Source organism: Canis lupus, chromosome 22, assembly GCF_048164855.1.
Source record: "Canis lupus baileyi chromosome 22, mCanLup2.hap1, whole genome shotgun sequence".
In the NCBI taxonomy this organism is placed as follows: Eukaryota; Metazoa; Chordata; class Mammalia; order Carnivora; family Canidae; genus Canis; species Canis lupus.
In genome coordinates this window covers 49,310,527-49,325,821 of record NC_132859.1, presented here as the reverse complement: position 1 = coordinate 49,325,821, position 15,295 = coordinate 49,310,527, and the positions used below count along the sequence as shown (strand labels likewise).

At 33.8% G+C, this 15,295-nt stretch overlaps 1 protein-coding gene across 45 annotated transcripts in view; it reads left to right on the top strand.

Moving 5' to 3' along the window:
* CLASP2 (cytoplasmic linker associated protein 2) overlaps positions 1 to 15,295 on the top strand; it is a 177,324-nt gene that overhangs the window by 49,701 nt on the left and 112,328 nt on the right. For 34 of the 45 annotated variants that reach the window (XM_072793516.1, XM_072793514.1, XM_072793515.1 and 31 more), the window contains one exon: positions 7,544 to 7,690. In XM_072793516.1, the coding sequence (XP_072649617.1) occupies positions 7,544 to 7,690 (147 nt within the window). Of the gene's footprint in view, positions 1 to 6,955; positions 7,162 to 7,543; positions 7,691 to 15,295 lie in introns of those variants that run through there. The other 11 variants (XM_072793547.1, XM_072793544.1, XM_072793543.1 and 8 more) reach the window with 3 other exon arrangements.

Here is a 15,295-nt window from a genome sequence, read left to right as displayed (position 1 = left end):
TTGCAGGTATCACAGTCTAGATTTCAAGATACACTACAAAGCTGTAGTGATTGGGGCAGCTGGGTGGCTCAGTGGTTGAGCATCTGCGTTTGGCTCAGATTGTGGTCCTGGGGTCCTGGGATTCAGTCTTGCATGAGGCTCCCCACAGGGACCCTACTTTTCCCTCTGCCTGTGTCTCTGCCTCTCTCTATCTCTGTCTCTCATGAATAGATAAATGTTTATTTTATTTTATTTTATTTTATTTGATAAATCTTTAAACAACAAAAAAGCTGTAGTGATTAAAATAGTATGGTACTGGCACAAAAATAGACACAGTGGAACAGAATAGAAACCTCAGAAATCCATGATTATAATCAATCTTTGACAAAGGAGGCAAGTATATGCATTGGGGAAAGACAGTCTCCTCAACAAATGATATTGGGATAACTGGACAGCTACATGTGAAAGAATGATACTAGATTACTTTCTTACACCATACACAAAAATACACTCAAATGGAATAAGGACCTAAATGTGAGACTTGAAACCATAAAAATCCTAGAAGAATCAACAAAACTAAAAGACAGTTTATGGAATGGGTGAGGATATTTGCAAATGTCATCCAATAAAGGGTTAGCATCCAGAATATATAAAGATTACTCGGCCATAAAAAGGAATAAACTCCCTATTTGCAACAACATGATGGATCTGGAGTGTATAATGCTAAGTGAAATAAGTCAGTCAGAGAAAGACATATATGATTTCACTCCAATGTGGAATTTAAGAAATAACACAAAGGAACAAAGAAAAAGACAAACCAAGAAACAGACTCTTAACTATGGAAACAAACTGATGGTTACCAGGGGGGAGATAGCGGAGGGGGTGGGGGTGGGGATTGGGTGAAATAGGTGAAGGGGATTAAAAGTACATGTATCATGATGAGTACTGAATAATGTATAGAATTGTTCAGCCACTATATTGTACACCTGAATCTAGTTTAACACTGGGTGTTAACTACACTGGAGTTAAAAAAAAAGACAAAACACGCTAAAGCTGGACTCTTAGAATTTACTGACTTTCAGTCATTGCAGATAAGGGATTGTAGGCATATCATCTTTCAGTGCTTGCTGAGAACAGTGTCCTGTTATTACAAGAAGGCAAGAAAGGGTAGAGCCTTATTCTAGTTGGGCTTCTTTTTATTTCTTTCCATCTGCCCTCACCCCTACTACCCTTATCCCCTTCCTTCTCCTGCTCTTTTCTTCCCTACTCCTTCATTTCCTCCTTTATTTCCATCATGTTCCTTATTCTGTTGCCATTTCTTTTTCCTCTCCGACTGTTATCTCCATCTTTTTCTTCTATTCTTATCAGCTACTCTTCTTTCTCTCTCCTCCTTTTCCATTCCCATCACACACATAACCACTGTAGCCTGCTACTTTATTAGTTTTTATCCTCTGGTACTTTTTAATAAGTTCATCTTGTTCATTTTCTGCACCAAACCATAGTAATTTTTTTTTAAAACATTGGAGTATCAACATAATCATGCCTTCTGTATTTAATCCTTTTTTATTCAGTAAATATTAAAGTACCTACCATATGTATCCCAGGTGATTTTTTTTTTTTCTGATTTATCTTCCAGTTCACTTGAGCTGTATATAATCTATCTTGCTTGCCCACTGAAGCAAGCATTATATATTTATTTCTAGAAGGTCTGTTTGGTGGTTTTTAAAAATCTGTCACTTCTTAAGGCACCTGGTTGACTTCAGTCGGTTGAGTATCTGACTCTTGGTTTTGGCCCTGATCATGATCTCAGGGTCCTGGAATTGAGCCCTGCATTGCAGGCTTCATGCTCAGCAGGGAGTTTGCTTGAGGATTCTCTCTCCCTATTCCCCTCTCCTCACTCACACCATGCACACTCTCATACTCTCTTCCTCTCTCTTTCAATAAATCTTTTTTAAAAATATCTGTCACTTTTTAAATGATTTGATCCTTGAAATTATTTTCAAGCTTGCGTAGTAAAGTTTTTTTTTTTTTTAAGATTTTTGTGCTCTAAGAAAGAGCACAAGCAGGGGGAGCAGCAGAGAAAGATGGAGGAGAAGCAGACTCCCCACTGAGCAGGGAGCTGGATGCCCAGGGTTTAATCCCAGGACACTGGGATCATGACCTGAGCCAAAGGCAGATGTTTGACTGAACCACCCAGGCACCCCTATAATCTGTGCTTGATAATTCTAGGATTTTTAGTGGATCTGTTCCTGTTCTCTATTTCTTTATTCTTGCTAATGGTTTGTTGTTTTCTGTCATGCCAAGTGACCCTTCAAAAATTATTTGTGCATATAATATGAGGACTGAGACTTTATTCCAGGAAGATTTTTCATTTGCCTTAGCTGTTTCTCGGGAGTAGGTGCACTACCAGTGTGAGCCTACTAAGTTCCTAGGGCTTAAGTCTTCTTGACTGTCCAAGCAGTTGACCTTAATGACATACTCCTTTTGATTTACTTCTCTGTTGTTCTCTTTTGAGAAAAATTGGAAAAGAATAAAAAGTTTAAGAAGATAAGAGCTTACTTATGGTTCACTTCAACCTTAAGAGTATAGTAAAAAACAAAACAAAACAAAACAAAACAAAAAAAACCAAAAAAAACAAAAAAAGAGTATAGTTGTTTGGTATACCAGCTTTTGGTGGGAGGAGTTTCCTATTAGATTCTGTATCTTTTTTATGTAGGTTCCAAATCCTGTTCCCTTTGTTCCACAAAGCCTTCAGAACAGAAATTCATATGTACTGACTCTGTCCCCTATTTCTTACTATTTTGTCAGGTACTTAATTGTTTTAAGGAAGATTTTTTTTTTAAATATCTATTCTATTCAGTATTTGTAGTTGTTTGCCTTTGGAGTTTTGTTTCAATAACCTGGAGACCGAAGGTCCTTCTAAGCATTGTTCACATGTCAGAGTTATGGCAGTGGACAAAATAGACAAAACTTCTTACTCTAATTAGATAATACATTTCAGTGGGAAGAGTCAGATAATAAAGTACAATATATAGATGGTAAGTGCTAAAGAGAGAAATGAAGCAGGAAGGTAGGGATAGATCAGTAGTGTTAGGATGTTGGAAAGTTTATGATTTTAGTGTCTGGAGATGACCTCATTGAGGAAGTGATAGAAGAATAAAGATCTGAAGTTGGTGAGTAAACAGACTGGCTATGGAGGGGAAGAGCTTCTAGGCAAAGGGAACAAGTACAGAGTCCTTTGTAGGAGTCAGGGAAACTGGTGGGGCTGGATTGGAGCAAAAGCTGGAAGCAGCAAGTCGAATCACATACGTGGTATCTAAGATCTTGAAGATCTTGGAGTACTGGTACCTTTTTTTGGACTCATAAGAGCATTTTGAGCAATGGTGTGATGTGCCTTTGTTCAACTCAGGACGTTATGTTGAAAACAAGCTCAAAAGGAGCAAAGGTAGAAAGAATGGCTAACTATGATACTTATCCTGGGAATCTTGTCTAGGCAGTGGGGTTATAGGGTAAACAACACATTTCTGTTCCGTTTCAGTCCAACTTCTGGTTTACTCTTATTATTTCAGGAAATGATAGGTACTAGGGAGAAATATAACTGATTTGGTCTGAATATTTTACAGTTAAGAAAATATTTTTAAGCCTAGAATATTTATAATCTCTAAATTACGAAACATTTTTGAGGACTTAGGATGATGAATTCATTTTTATGAATTCTTTTAGCTTATAGTCAAGAAAAGATGGAACGTTATTAGAAGTGATAAAAATTTTCCGCTTGTAGATATGTTCTGTAGATATGTTCTGTAGATATGTTCTGTCTTGCTTTATGTTTTTGAAGCTGTGTTACTGGGTACATAAAAAGTCAGGGTTTTGATTTTTTCCCCCCTGTTGGATTGACACCCCCCCCCCTTTAGGATTATTAAGAGTCTATCTCTAGTAATACTTCATCAAACTGCTTTGTTTGAAATTAGAATAGCTACATCAAGTTTCTATTGTTTGGTATTTGCCATAGTCCATCATTTTACCTTTAACTATTTTTTAAAAAGATTTTATTTATTCATGAGAAACACAAAGAGAGAGGGGCAGAGACATAGGCAGAGGGAACAGCAGCCTCCCCACAGGGAGCCCGATGAGGGACTCGATCACAGAACCCTGAGATCACATCCTGAGCCAAAGGCAGATGCTCAACCGCTGAGCCACCCAGGCATCCCTTTACATTTAACTTCTTTGTGACTTCATAAAGTATACCTTTTTAAAAAATTCAATATTGGTCTTTACTTGGAATGTTTAGTTCCTTTACTTTTCAGGTAATTATTGATATATTTGGCTTCATTTTTGTCCCATTGTCTTCTATTTCTATTTCATCCACTTGTTTCTATCCTTCTTTTTATCCACTTCCTACTTCTTTTCAGTTAATTAGATTTAAAATTTTTTCTTCTATTATTTATGTATACAGTTACTCTTATATTAGTGCTTATGGTAGAGCAGGGATTGGCAAACTGTTGCTTACGGGCTAAATCCAGTACCCTCCTATTGTACATAAAATTTTGTTGAAACAAAAAAAAAAAATTTTTTTTGTTGAAACAGCCACACCCATTTGTTTACATATCACGTATCACTGCTTTGGCACTACAATAGCATAATTGAGTAGCTGTACAGAGAGATTACATGTATGGTTTACAAAGCCTAAAATATTTACTATATGACCCTTTAAAAAAAGAAAATTTGCCAGTACATGCTGTAGAGCAGTGGTTCTTAAACTTGGCCATGCATCAGCATCACTAGGAGGGTTTTAGTACACAGAATGCTGGGCTCCCATCTCCAGAGTTCCTGATCATTAGATTTCTGTTGGGGCCAGAGAATTTGCATTTTTTAAAGTTTTATTTATTTATTTATTTTTTATTGGTGATCAATTTACCAACATACAGAATAACCCCCAGTGCCCGTCACCCAATCACTCCCACCCCCCGCCCTCCTCCCCTTCTACCACCCCTAGTTCGTTTCCCACAGTTAGGAGTCTTTACGTTCTGTCTCCCTTTCTGATATTTCCCACACATTTCTTCTCCCTTCCCTTATATTCCCTTTCACTATTATTTATATTCCCCAAATGAATGAGAACGTATAATGTTTGTCCTTCTCCGATTGACTTACTTCACTCAGCATAATACCCTCCAGTTCTTCAACGTGGAGAATTTGCATTTTTAAGAAACTGCCAGGTGATGCTCAGCTGTTGGTCCAGTACAGCTATCCTGGAGGTTACAATATGTATGTCTGACTTACTCAATAAAAAATAATGTGTTTATTACTTCCACAATAATCCTTAAAATTCTTAGAACCCTTTAACTGTGTTTGCTTACCTCTTAGGAGCACTATTATATTAATTTCAAACTGGCAACAACTCAAGGGTCGATCAACAGAATGGATATTACTAAATTGTAGTACACTAGAAAACTATAAGCAATGAAATAGAATCTTCCAAACATCATATTGAGTGAAAAGAAGCTAAATACCAGAGTAGATATTATATGATTTCTTTTATGTAAGGCTCAAGAATGTGCAAAGCCAACAATGGAATTAGAAGTCAAGACTAGTTAGTTAGCTTTGGTAGGAAATAATGACTTTGAGGATGTCAGTAAGATCAGCAATAGGGCTGATAATGATCTCTTGGTCTGGAGACTGGTTACACTGGCATGTTTGTTTTGTGAAAATTCATTGAGCTGAATAATTATGATTTATATACTTTTGTCTACCTTATTTTGATAAAAAGTTAAAACTTAATTTCTTAGTAGTTTGAGAATGTTAAGAGTTAATTTTTTTTTAAGTGGTAGAGACATTTATTCTTCATGTGTATGTAGGAACAGAACACTGTTTCCATGGAAACTTCTGGCTACTCGGTGTTTCAGTACCTACCTTTCTGTAGATTTGTGTGTTTACTCCGTCTCTCTTAGCTATATATTTTTTTATAGTAGTGGCAAAAAAAAGTTTATTTGGGATTGTATTAGTGTTTTTAATAAAGCAGTCTATATAGAGCATAGGTTTTTAACTGATCCTGACTGACTCCTTAATAGTATTATGCTAAAAAAGGGTAAAAAAAAAAAAAAAAAAAAAAAAAAAGTCTTGAAGATCCTTTTTTTTCTTATAAATCGTGCTATTTAAGAGAAAAAAAAAACACTGAAATGGAATGTGGCTCTATATGGGTGTGTGTCTATTTTGGTTTTCTTTTTCCCAAATAAAAGTCTTATCACTTGTTTGGTAAATTTTCTTTAAAATATATTTAATAGTTGGACTTGAAGTTTCCCTTTGTAGTAATGATTTCATTCTAGTTGATTTGGGAATTTGCATAGGTAAGGAGGAGCGACTTGAAAGGAAAAGATTCTGACATACTGATCTGAAGCCTGTGGTAAATCTGCTTCTCTGCCTCGCCCATCTTGTTTGTCATGGTTGGTTTGTGCAGGGTCCTAGAGAAAACCATCTTCTTCGACGAGTAAATGCATATTGCTTGTGATTTTTTTTGTGAGAGATGAGGGAGTACCATTTTATACAAGGAGATGATACTAGTGTGGTCATTAATATTCTAAAAGGAGCTTTGGATAGGATATTTTAGAATCATTTATGAAAACAAATTGGTTTGGTTTCTGTGGCCTAAATAAACAGCAAATTGTAAGATTACAGAATTAATTATACACAGTAATGAGCACTCTGATATTCCATGTTTTACTGATGCAATAAAAAGCACCCCGGCATAACGATTATTGCATAAAACCTTATTTTATATTCGTATTAATTTTCATGTGAATTAAATAGGAGAAAACAAATTTAGGTTTATCAACCTTTGTATTGAAAGCCTTTGAAATTTAGGCAAAGAATAATTGCAGCTGCATAGATAATTTTTTAAATACATGGAGAATTTTTACCTTTCATCTGGCAGTAGCTGCCATAAGATGATGTCACCTTGTAGCTGATTGGCTGTTACAGCACCTAGGGCAGGGAAGAGAAAGAAAAATGCCGGCACAAACCTCAGTGGTGGTTCTGTGGTTGTTTCTGTCTATTTTTGATAGAATCTTTGATTAGTACTGAATCTACTGTATTTGGCCATGTGAACCATTGGGAGCATCCTAGGGTGAGGGAAATTAAGAGCTTTCAGAGGAATGAGGCGACTGATTTGCAAACGGATCTGTGATTGTAAGTTGCAGGATCTGGGTGGAAGGAATAAGGCAGGGTGTGCTGGAAGATATACTATGGGAGGAGCTGGCAGAAAATGCTTACATGAGTAGCAAAAAAAAAAAAAAGGAAAAATGCTTTTTACTATCCTTAGAGTTAATATATTTGGTTTTATGTTTTGACTTAATATATAGGCAAGACATACAATATTGCAATCAAATTTTACATAATACTGGATTATTATTATTACCAATATATAATATTCAAAGGAGCTTTATTTTTATATCTTATATCTTACAAAGTAATGGTTTTATATACAGCTTTATTTGGTTTTTGAGTCTTATGGAAAATGGAGCAAAGCTTAGTTCTCTTAAAATACATTTTTTTTTAATGCTTTGTGCAGATAAAAGCTTTGATGATGAAGAATCAGTGGATGGAAATAGGCCATCATCAGCTGCTTCAGCCTTCAAGGTTCCTGCACCTAAAACATCCGGAAATCCTGTCAACAGTGCAAGGAAGCCTGGTTCAGCAGGTGGCCCGAAGGTTGGAGGTAATGTAAATCCATTTCAAATCTGATGTGCATGCCTCATGCCCTTGATATGGACATAATACTTAGAACTTCAGTAGAATATGTTTATTCATGGCTGCAGCATGATTGCAGATCTGGAGAGTCTATTGCAACACACAGAAAAATATGCTGCCTTTTCCAAAATGTTTTTAAAATATTGTATATTGCTGTTTCCTGTGGATTAATGTAGTCGAGAGTATTCATTTTTCAGATGTCATTTTAAAGGGAGACATTTCAGGGAGTTTTGGGATTTGGGTTTTTTTGTTTTTAGGGAGAGAGCAGGTTTTTCAGAATTTGGCTGTTAATTTTCGGGTGCTATAGTTGCTAAAGAAATACTGATTTATGTAACATTTCTATAAATTCACCTAGTAGTGAGTCTTGAATATTTCAATGTTGAAAAAATGGTTGAAGATACTGGGTATTGAATCGTTTGTCACAATGGGAAATGGGTGGTGGTCAAGTGAAATTGCCTTAAAAATGGTTTCTGAATTAGATAATAATAAACAGGAAAAAACAGTTTTTATGAAGTTATACAACACATAGTTGTTTTTTGATCATATTAGAACTTCTAGCATATTGTTTATCTTTTTAAAAATTTTTATGGGTATTTTTTCATATTCTAATAAAACCATGAGTACTTTTCAGGTGCCAGTTTCTGCCAGGTCTTTCTGATAAAATGAATCCTATTAGAATAAGCAAATATTTAATGCTAAAAGGACATTAGCCTGTCTTTCTTTCTTTCTTTCTTTCTCTTTCTTTCTTTCTTTCTTTCTTTCTTTCTTTCTTTCTTTCTTTCTTTCTTTCTTTTCTTTCTTCTTTCGTTTTGGTTTTCATTTGGGAAAACAGATTTTTCCTTGTTTATGATAACTGGTAGGAAAATAATGGTCTTCAATCTCTTTTATTAAAAGCATAAAGGAAAGAAACATAAGTTGTATATTTTGACCAGGTCTTTAAGTTGTGTTCTCTTGATCTTTCTACACAACTGAACGTTAATTTCAAGTCATATGATTTTCTAAATGCAGGGAAAATACCATAAATATTTTAACTATCTTTAGTGTGCCATATAACTATCAAGAAAGATGGTATGATATATACATACTCATATATCTATATATAAACATATCATATATTTACATATATTTATATGCATATAAATAAGTAGGTAAATATTGTGAAATAGAAATGTCTTACTGATTTATCTGGGTATCTTGAATAATTTAAATATTAGTATTTTAATTTCTTCTTGTTTTTTACAATTATAGGAATATATTCTCATCCAAATGTTAGTTATCATATCCTATTACATGATATTTTCTATTATGCATTCTTACCTCTGGTAAAAAGTATGACATCTCTGTGATTTCTTTTTTTGTAACAAATGACTACTTTGAATTACTGTAAGGGGAATTTTTTTATCTTGATTTTTGAATTATAGATTTCTGATATATATGATATAGTTACTTCATGAAACGTTCTTATTTGACTTAAAATGAATTAGTATTTTAAATACATGATATTTAATATTTTTTGTGAATCTGAGCCATTGGTGTGTAATTAGCTCTGTATTTCATGTTTTGTTTTCTTTTCATAGATGAAAACTGAAATTGTAGTTTATCTACCAAAGCTCACTTAATTTTTATGTTAATTGAATTGATAAAATCTGGTATTCTTTTTAAAGAAACAGAGATTTTCTTTATGCTACCTCACCTTCTCTGGTTTGTAGTCCTACCAGATATGAGAATTGCTAGGTAGCTTTTGTGATAAGTAGCCATTAATCACTCATACAGATTATATCATCCATCTAAGCAGAGGCTCTTTTGATAAAAAATTAAGGGTGATACTTTCATTCCTTCTTCCTTCTCTTCCTCATCCTTCTTCTTTTGGCAATTGCAGATTCATTCTGCAATTTTTTTTGTTTGTTGCTTTTGTTTGCCACAGTTCATTTAGTTTCACTGCCTATTTTTCTGTCTAAGAAAAGAGCTACTAGCCAGAGGATATTGATAATGCTTCAGAAATTAATGCTCTTCTTGGGTGTCAGTCCTTTGAAAATTTAACTTTAGATTTTCTGTTCTTGGCAGAGGCTTAATGATTCTTAAATTAGTTATAGAAAGTTTCCTTAAAGTTGTAGAATCTTTGTGTTAAAGGGGACATTGGCATATAGTTCAATTTGCTATTCAAGTATAGCAGCCCCTTTTATAATATTCCTGTTGGATGACTATTCAACATCTGATTAAAATAATGTGTGGGCATGGATGAAAATTTAGAACAAAAACACCTACGTACGGTACCACTACATGTGGGATAATCAACTGATAAATTATGATGTACTTCTAATTACTTCCATAATTAATTTTCCAATCATTTTTATACCTACACATGTTTTTTCAGGAGGAGGACAGAATTGGCAGCATTCACCATATCTTTTTGTATAGCTTTTTTCTTACTAATATTTTACCTGGAGCATTTTCTCATTATCTTAAATTATTAATTGAAAACTATTCATGGTTAAATAATATCTAGGTTGCTTTCAGTATTTTTTGCTGTTATAAACAATTCCATTATTCTTTTATGTATATCTTTTAGCACCTCTCCAGTCATTTCCTTGGAATAAATCCCTCAAGTTTATTGAATCAAAAGATACAGGGATTTCTAGTGTTCTTTCAGTTTGGCATAGTGTCCTTCAGGAAGATTATAAGCCAAATTCAATTCTGAATAAATTAATACTATTTTATATTGTATTAAAATCTGCCTCTTTGTAACTTAAGCAGAGAAGATGAATTATTTAACATGACACCTTGAAATACTTGAAGGTTGGGTTGCCTCTTCTCTCTTTATAACTATTTTGCTTTCTAGACTATACATTTTCTTTCTCATAAATTTATATGGAATATGGGGGTTCAGTCTAGGTATTTCATTTGCTACTCCTAGGAATATAATATACAGATAGGTATGATTATTTCCTAATTAAAGGAATATCGTAGGTTGAGGGTATGTTTTGTTAGTTGAGTAAGCCTATCACAGTCCTCTGAGTTTAGCAAATATTTTTTCAGGTAAGATTACCAAAATAAAAAATAAAGTGAACTTCTTTGGAATTCTGACTGAATCTACTTCTGAAAATTTAGAGTTTAATTTACCTCTCCCAGAGATACATGTCAAGATTAAAGAGATGTATGCTATTTTTAGCAAAGTATCCTATCCAATTAATTAAAGCCAGTAGGACCTGTGTTTAATCTTTAGTGTGTGTTAGTTTTTCTTTGTTCTTTGGCTCAGCATGCCATCCCGTTTTACTCATACTGTACTGGTGTGGCCTTTAAGTCCAGGAGAACCAAAAAAAGGGATGTGAGTTGCTTCATACCAATATATTATTACTATAGAAACCCATATTATGTGGGTGTCAAAAGTGTTACTTTTGTGCTTTACTAATTAGAATAAGGATAAAATGAATTCCTTTAAATTGTTATTTTCTGAGTAACATTTATAGCGTAATAATAGGAATTAAGGTAAACACGTTTTCTTTTTTTTTTTTGGGTTAATGATCTAGAATATAATAGCTGAAGGTACCTGATTATTTAAAATATTTTTATCTTGAGTATTTTAGGTAATACTTTTTTTTTAAATTTTTTGAGCATTCTCACATATATTCTCTCATTTAAATCAAAACCTCTAGAGTTAGGCACTTTATTATCCTAATTTGACTGATGAGCAAACTAAGGTTTGGAGAAGTTAACTTGTACCATGCATCTAATAAAGTGCATTAAAATGCACAATTACTTTGATATACTGCCACTCACACTAATCTCCCTGAGTAAATGATTCTTTAGAGCCTTTAGCTCTGAGATTATAATCTACAATAATGATCACTACCTTTAAGCAGCCATAAATCAGTTATCTTAAAGCTCACCTAGTACAATAGTTAGCAAATAGAATGGAATTAAAGCAAACCTGAAATTTTTTCATTGTAAATAGAAATGCTTTTTAGTATTTTCTTGTTGAAATCACTCTCCTGTACTGATTATTTTGGCTAGTATTCTTTAAAAAAAAAAGATTTTATTCATTTATTCATAGAGAAAGAGAGAGACCGAGACAGAGACAGAGACACAGGTAGAGGGAAGAAGCAGGCTCCATGCAGAGAGCCTGACATGGGACTCAATCCTGGGTCTCCAGATCACGCCCTGGACTGAAGGCAGCACTAAACAGCTGAGCCACCCGGGCTGTTTGGCTAGTATTTTTAAAATACAGAGGTTGAACTAGATGATAGTATAATTGTTATTTTTGTAATAAGTAGTAAGTACCAGATTTGGGGGTTAGTCATTTGTTACTGAGGCTTGTATGTAATCATGGAGACACATCGTTGGCTAAATCATTAGTTCTCAAAGTTCTGTTGTTCTCTCTCACTTGCTCATTCATTCAAGTAGACTGTTTCCATCTAATATCAAAGACTACTTTGAAATAGTTTAAAATCTTATAATTAAGTAATTACCACCTTTTCTAATTCGGGAATACTTAGTCATCTTTTTGATATATTTATTTTACTTCATTTGTGCCTGACCTGAGGTCTTATTAAGAATGTCCAGATATCTATTTTCCATGCTAATCATTCCCATTTTCTCCCCTCATGCAAACAACAAAGTTGGTTTTCTTTAAAAGAAATAAAGGAGGCACCTGGATGGCTCAGTTGGTTAAGCCTCTTCCTTTGGTGTTAAGTCATAGTCCCAGGGTACTGGTCTTCCTGCTCAGCAGGGAGTCTGCTTATTCCTTTCCCTTTTCCCTTACCCTTGGTTGTGCGTTCTCTATCTATCTATATCTATCTATCTATTATCTATCTATCTATCTATCTATCTATCTATCTATCTATCTCAATAAATAAATAAATAAATAAATAAATAAATAAATAAATAAATAAATCTTTTTTAAAAATAAAGTAAAAAGCACCAGAATCAGTATGTATTTAATAAAAGATTTTTAACTGATAAACCTCAATTTCTTGCTTTTGGACTTTATGTAAAACCAAATAACTTTTCTGTTGTGTGTTTTGTTTTTGTTGTGTTTGTTTTCTTTCTTCTTCCCCTAAAGTAAGGAAAGATACTAAACCAGAATATTTTAGCCCTCAATCTTACAGATTATCTGGCTCCACTTCAGGTGAAGAGACTGAGCCTCTGAAAGTTAAATGATATATCCAAGACAAGACAGTTATAAGCAGAGATGAAACAAATATCCTGTGGTTAGCCAGAGGCTTTTTCTTGGTTCATCTCTGGGTCATCTCCTATCCAGTACTGCATGTGATACATATTTTATCCCATATAGCAAGACAGTATTATTGGTGTTTGTAATGTAGGGATTGGCCAGTAGTCTTTCTCTGTTAAATTACAATGAATCCCACATCATTGTCTATCCATCATAAGAAACCCTGGTACTATTCTTTTTTCTTTTTTAAAGATTTATTATTTATTTTAGGGAGAGGGTAGGATGGTTGGGCAGAGAGAAATGGAGAAAAATCTTCAAGCAGACTCCTCACTGAGCCCAGAGGCCAATGTAGGGCTCAATCTCAGGACCCTGAGATCATGACCGGAGTCAAAATCAAGAGTCAAACACTCGGACAGCAGTTGAATGTCTGCCTTCGACTCACGTGATCCCCGGGTTCTGGGATTGAATCCCACATTGGGCTCCCCACATGGAGCCTGCTTCTTCCTTTGCCTATGTCTCTGCCTCTCTTTATGTCTCTCATGAATAAATAAATAGAATCTTAAAAAAGACAACCGCCTGAGTCACCCACATGCCCCTGGTGCTCTCTTAACTTTAGTTTTAAGGTAAATAGGATACAAGTATTTCAACAGGCTTAATCTAATAGTATCTTGCCTCTCTCTAATCTTGTTGTTCTGCAGTGGCCAGTATTAAGCTTGATATGTATCCTTACACATCTTATTCCATGTTCATTTATGTAGGTACTCAGATTAGATTTTATGTTTGCCCACATTAAACACACTAGTAAGCACTTTGCAACTTGCTTTTTTTCATAGAACATTCATCTTTCAACATCAAAAATGACCACTCTCACATAATTTTATTAGCTATATAGTATTCCATTATTATTGACATACCATGATGTAATAAACTGTTTCTAAGTCAGAGTCATTCAGGTTATCTACAACTTTATGCCATTACAAGGAATGTGGATCTCCATGTACTTATATTTGGACATTGTGGTGCTTCTGATCTGTGGAATAGATTCCTCTGAATGTTCAGTTAAAGATTGGGTATGTTTTTAATTTTAATAAAGATATTATTTTACCTTTTCCAACATTGAATGTAATAGCCTCGTTAATTATTGTCATTAGGTGAAAAATTATGCTTTTTTTTTTTTTTAATTTGCATTTTTCCATCCACTTATCCATCCTGCCAGCAGCGAGCAAATGTTTTCTGAAAGCTTTTAGCATGCTGCTGCTTTTGTGATCTCTGGAAAACATAAGTAAAAGACCCTGCCTTCCTGGAGTTTTTATTTTATTGAGGTTCAGAATATTTAAATTCATTAATGAAACTAGCATATCCTCTTCTGTGAATTACATGTTGTTATTTGCCCATGTTTTAATTGGGCTGTTTGTCCGCTCATCAGTTCATTACAGTTTTTAAAATATTCAGACCTTAAAAAAATAAAAAATAAAATAAAATAAAATATTCAGACCTTTTATTCTTTTGTTGAAAGTCATAAATATTTCCTCTGTCTCCTTTGTGGAGTTTTTACAACAAAACTTAAAAATTTCTGTTATGGCAGGTAAAATATCTGTTCTGTCCTTTTTGACTTCCAAATTTTCTATCCTGAATGAAAAGGACTATTGTCCAGTCCAGTGCTATGCAAATGTTTTCCAGTTTATTCTAAAACATTATTTTATTTTATTTTTAGTTTGTTCAATATATCTGGAATTTATTTTTGTATAAAGTGACAATATATCCCTTTCAATTTATGTTCTTATGCTTGGCGAATTAATGTCCATGCAATTAAAGAAAACATTCTTTACTTCATTGAATGAATACTGTTGCATGTATTTCAGTTTTCTGTAGTTTCTTTTCTTTTTTCCAGAGCTTATATCTTTGTATCTACTCTAGCTTTATAGTAAGTGGTTTCCCAAACTTTTTATTAAGAAAAATTTTGAGTATATAGCTAAGTTATCATGCAGTGAACACCCATCAGCTAGATTGAACAACTAGTGTTTGCCGTATTTGTTTTAACTCTCTATATAAAAATATCTCCATGTATATTCTTTTTTTAAATCTCAGTTGGAAAGTAAGTTGTAGACATTATGACATTCCAGCCATAAAATATTTAATATGCTGCTCCTAAGACTTAGAGGTATGCTAATGCTACATTATATCCATAATAACATTGTTATACACAAGAGGATTCCATAATATTATGTATAAAATAATTGCATTACCAATAACATTACACATAACATCGATAATGACTTTTTTGAAACGTCTGGACCAGTTGTCTTAGATTGTCTGGGTTTGTTTGGATTTGTCTGATTTCTTTGTGATGTTATTTAACTTGTTCCTTCTGGCCCTTTTATTTTTTGTAAATTCTTAAACTAT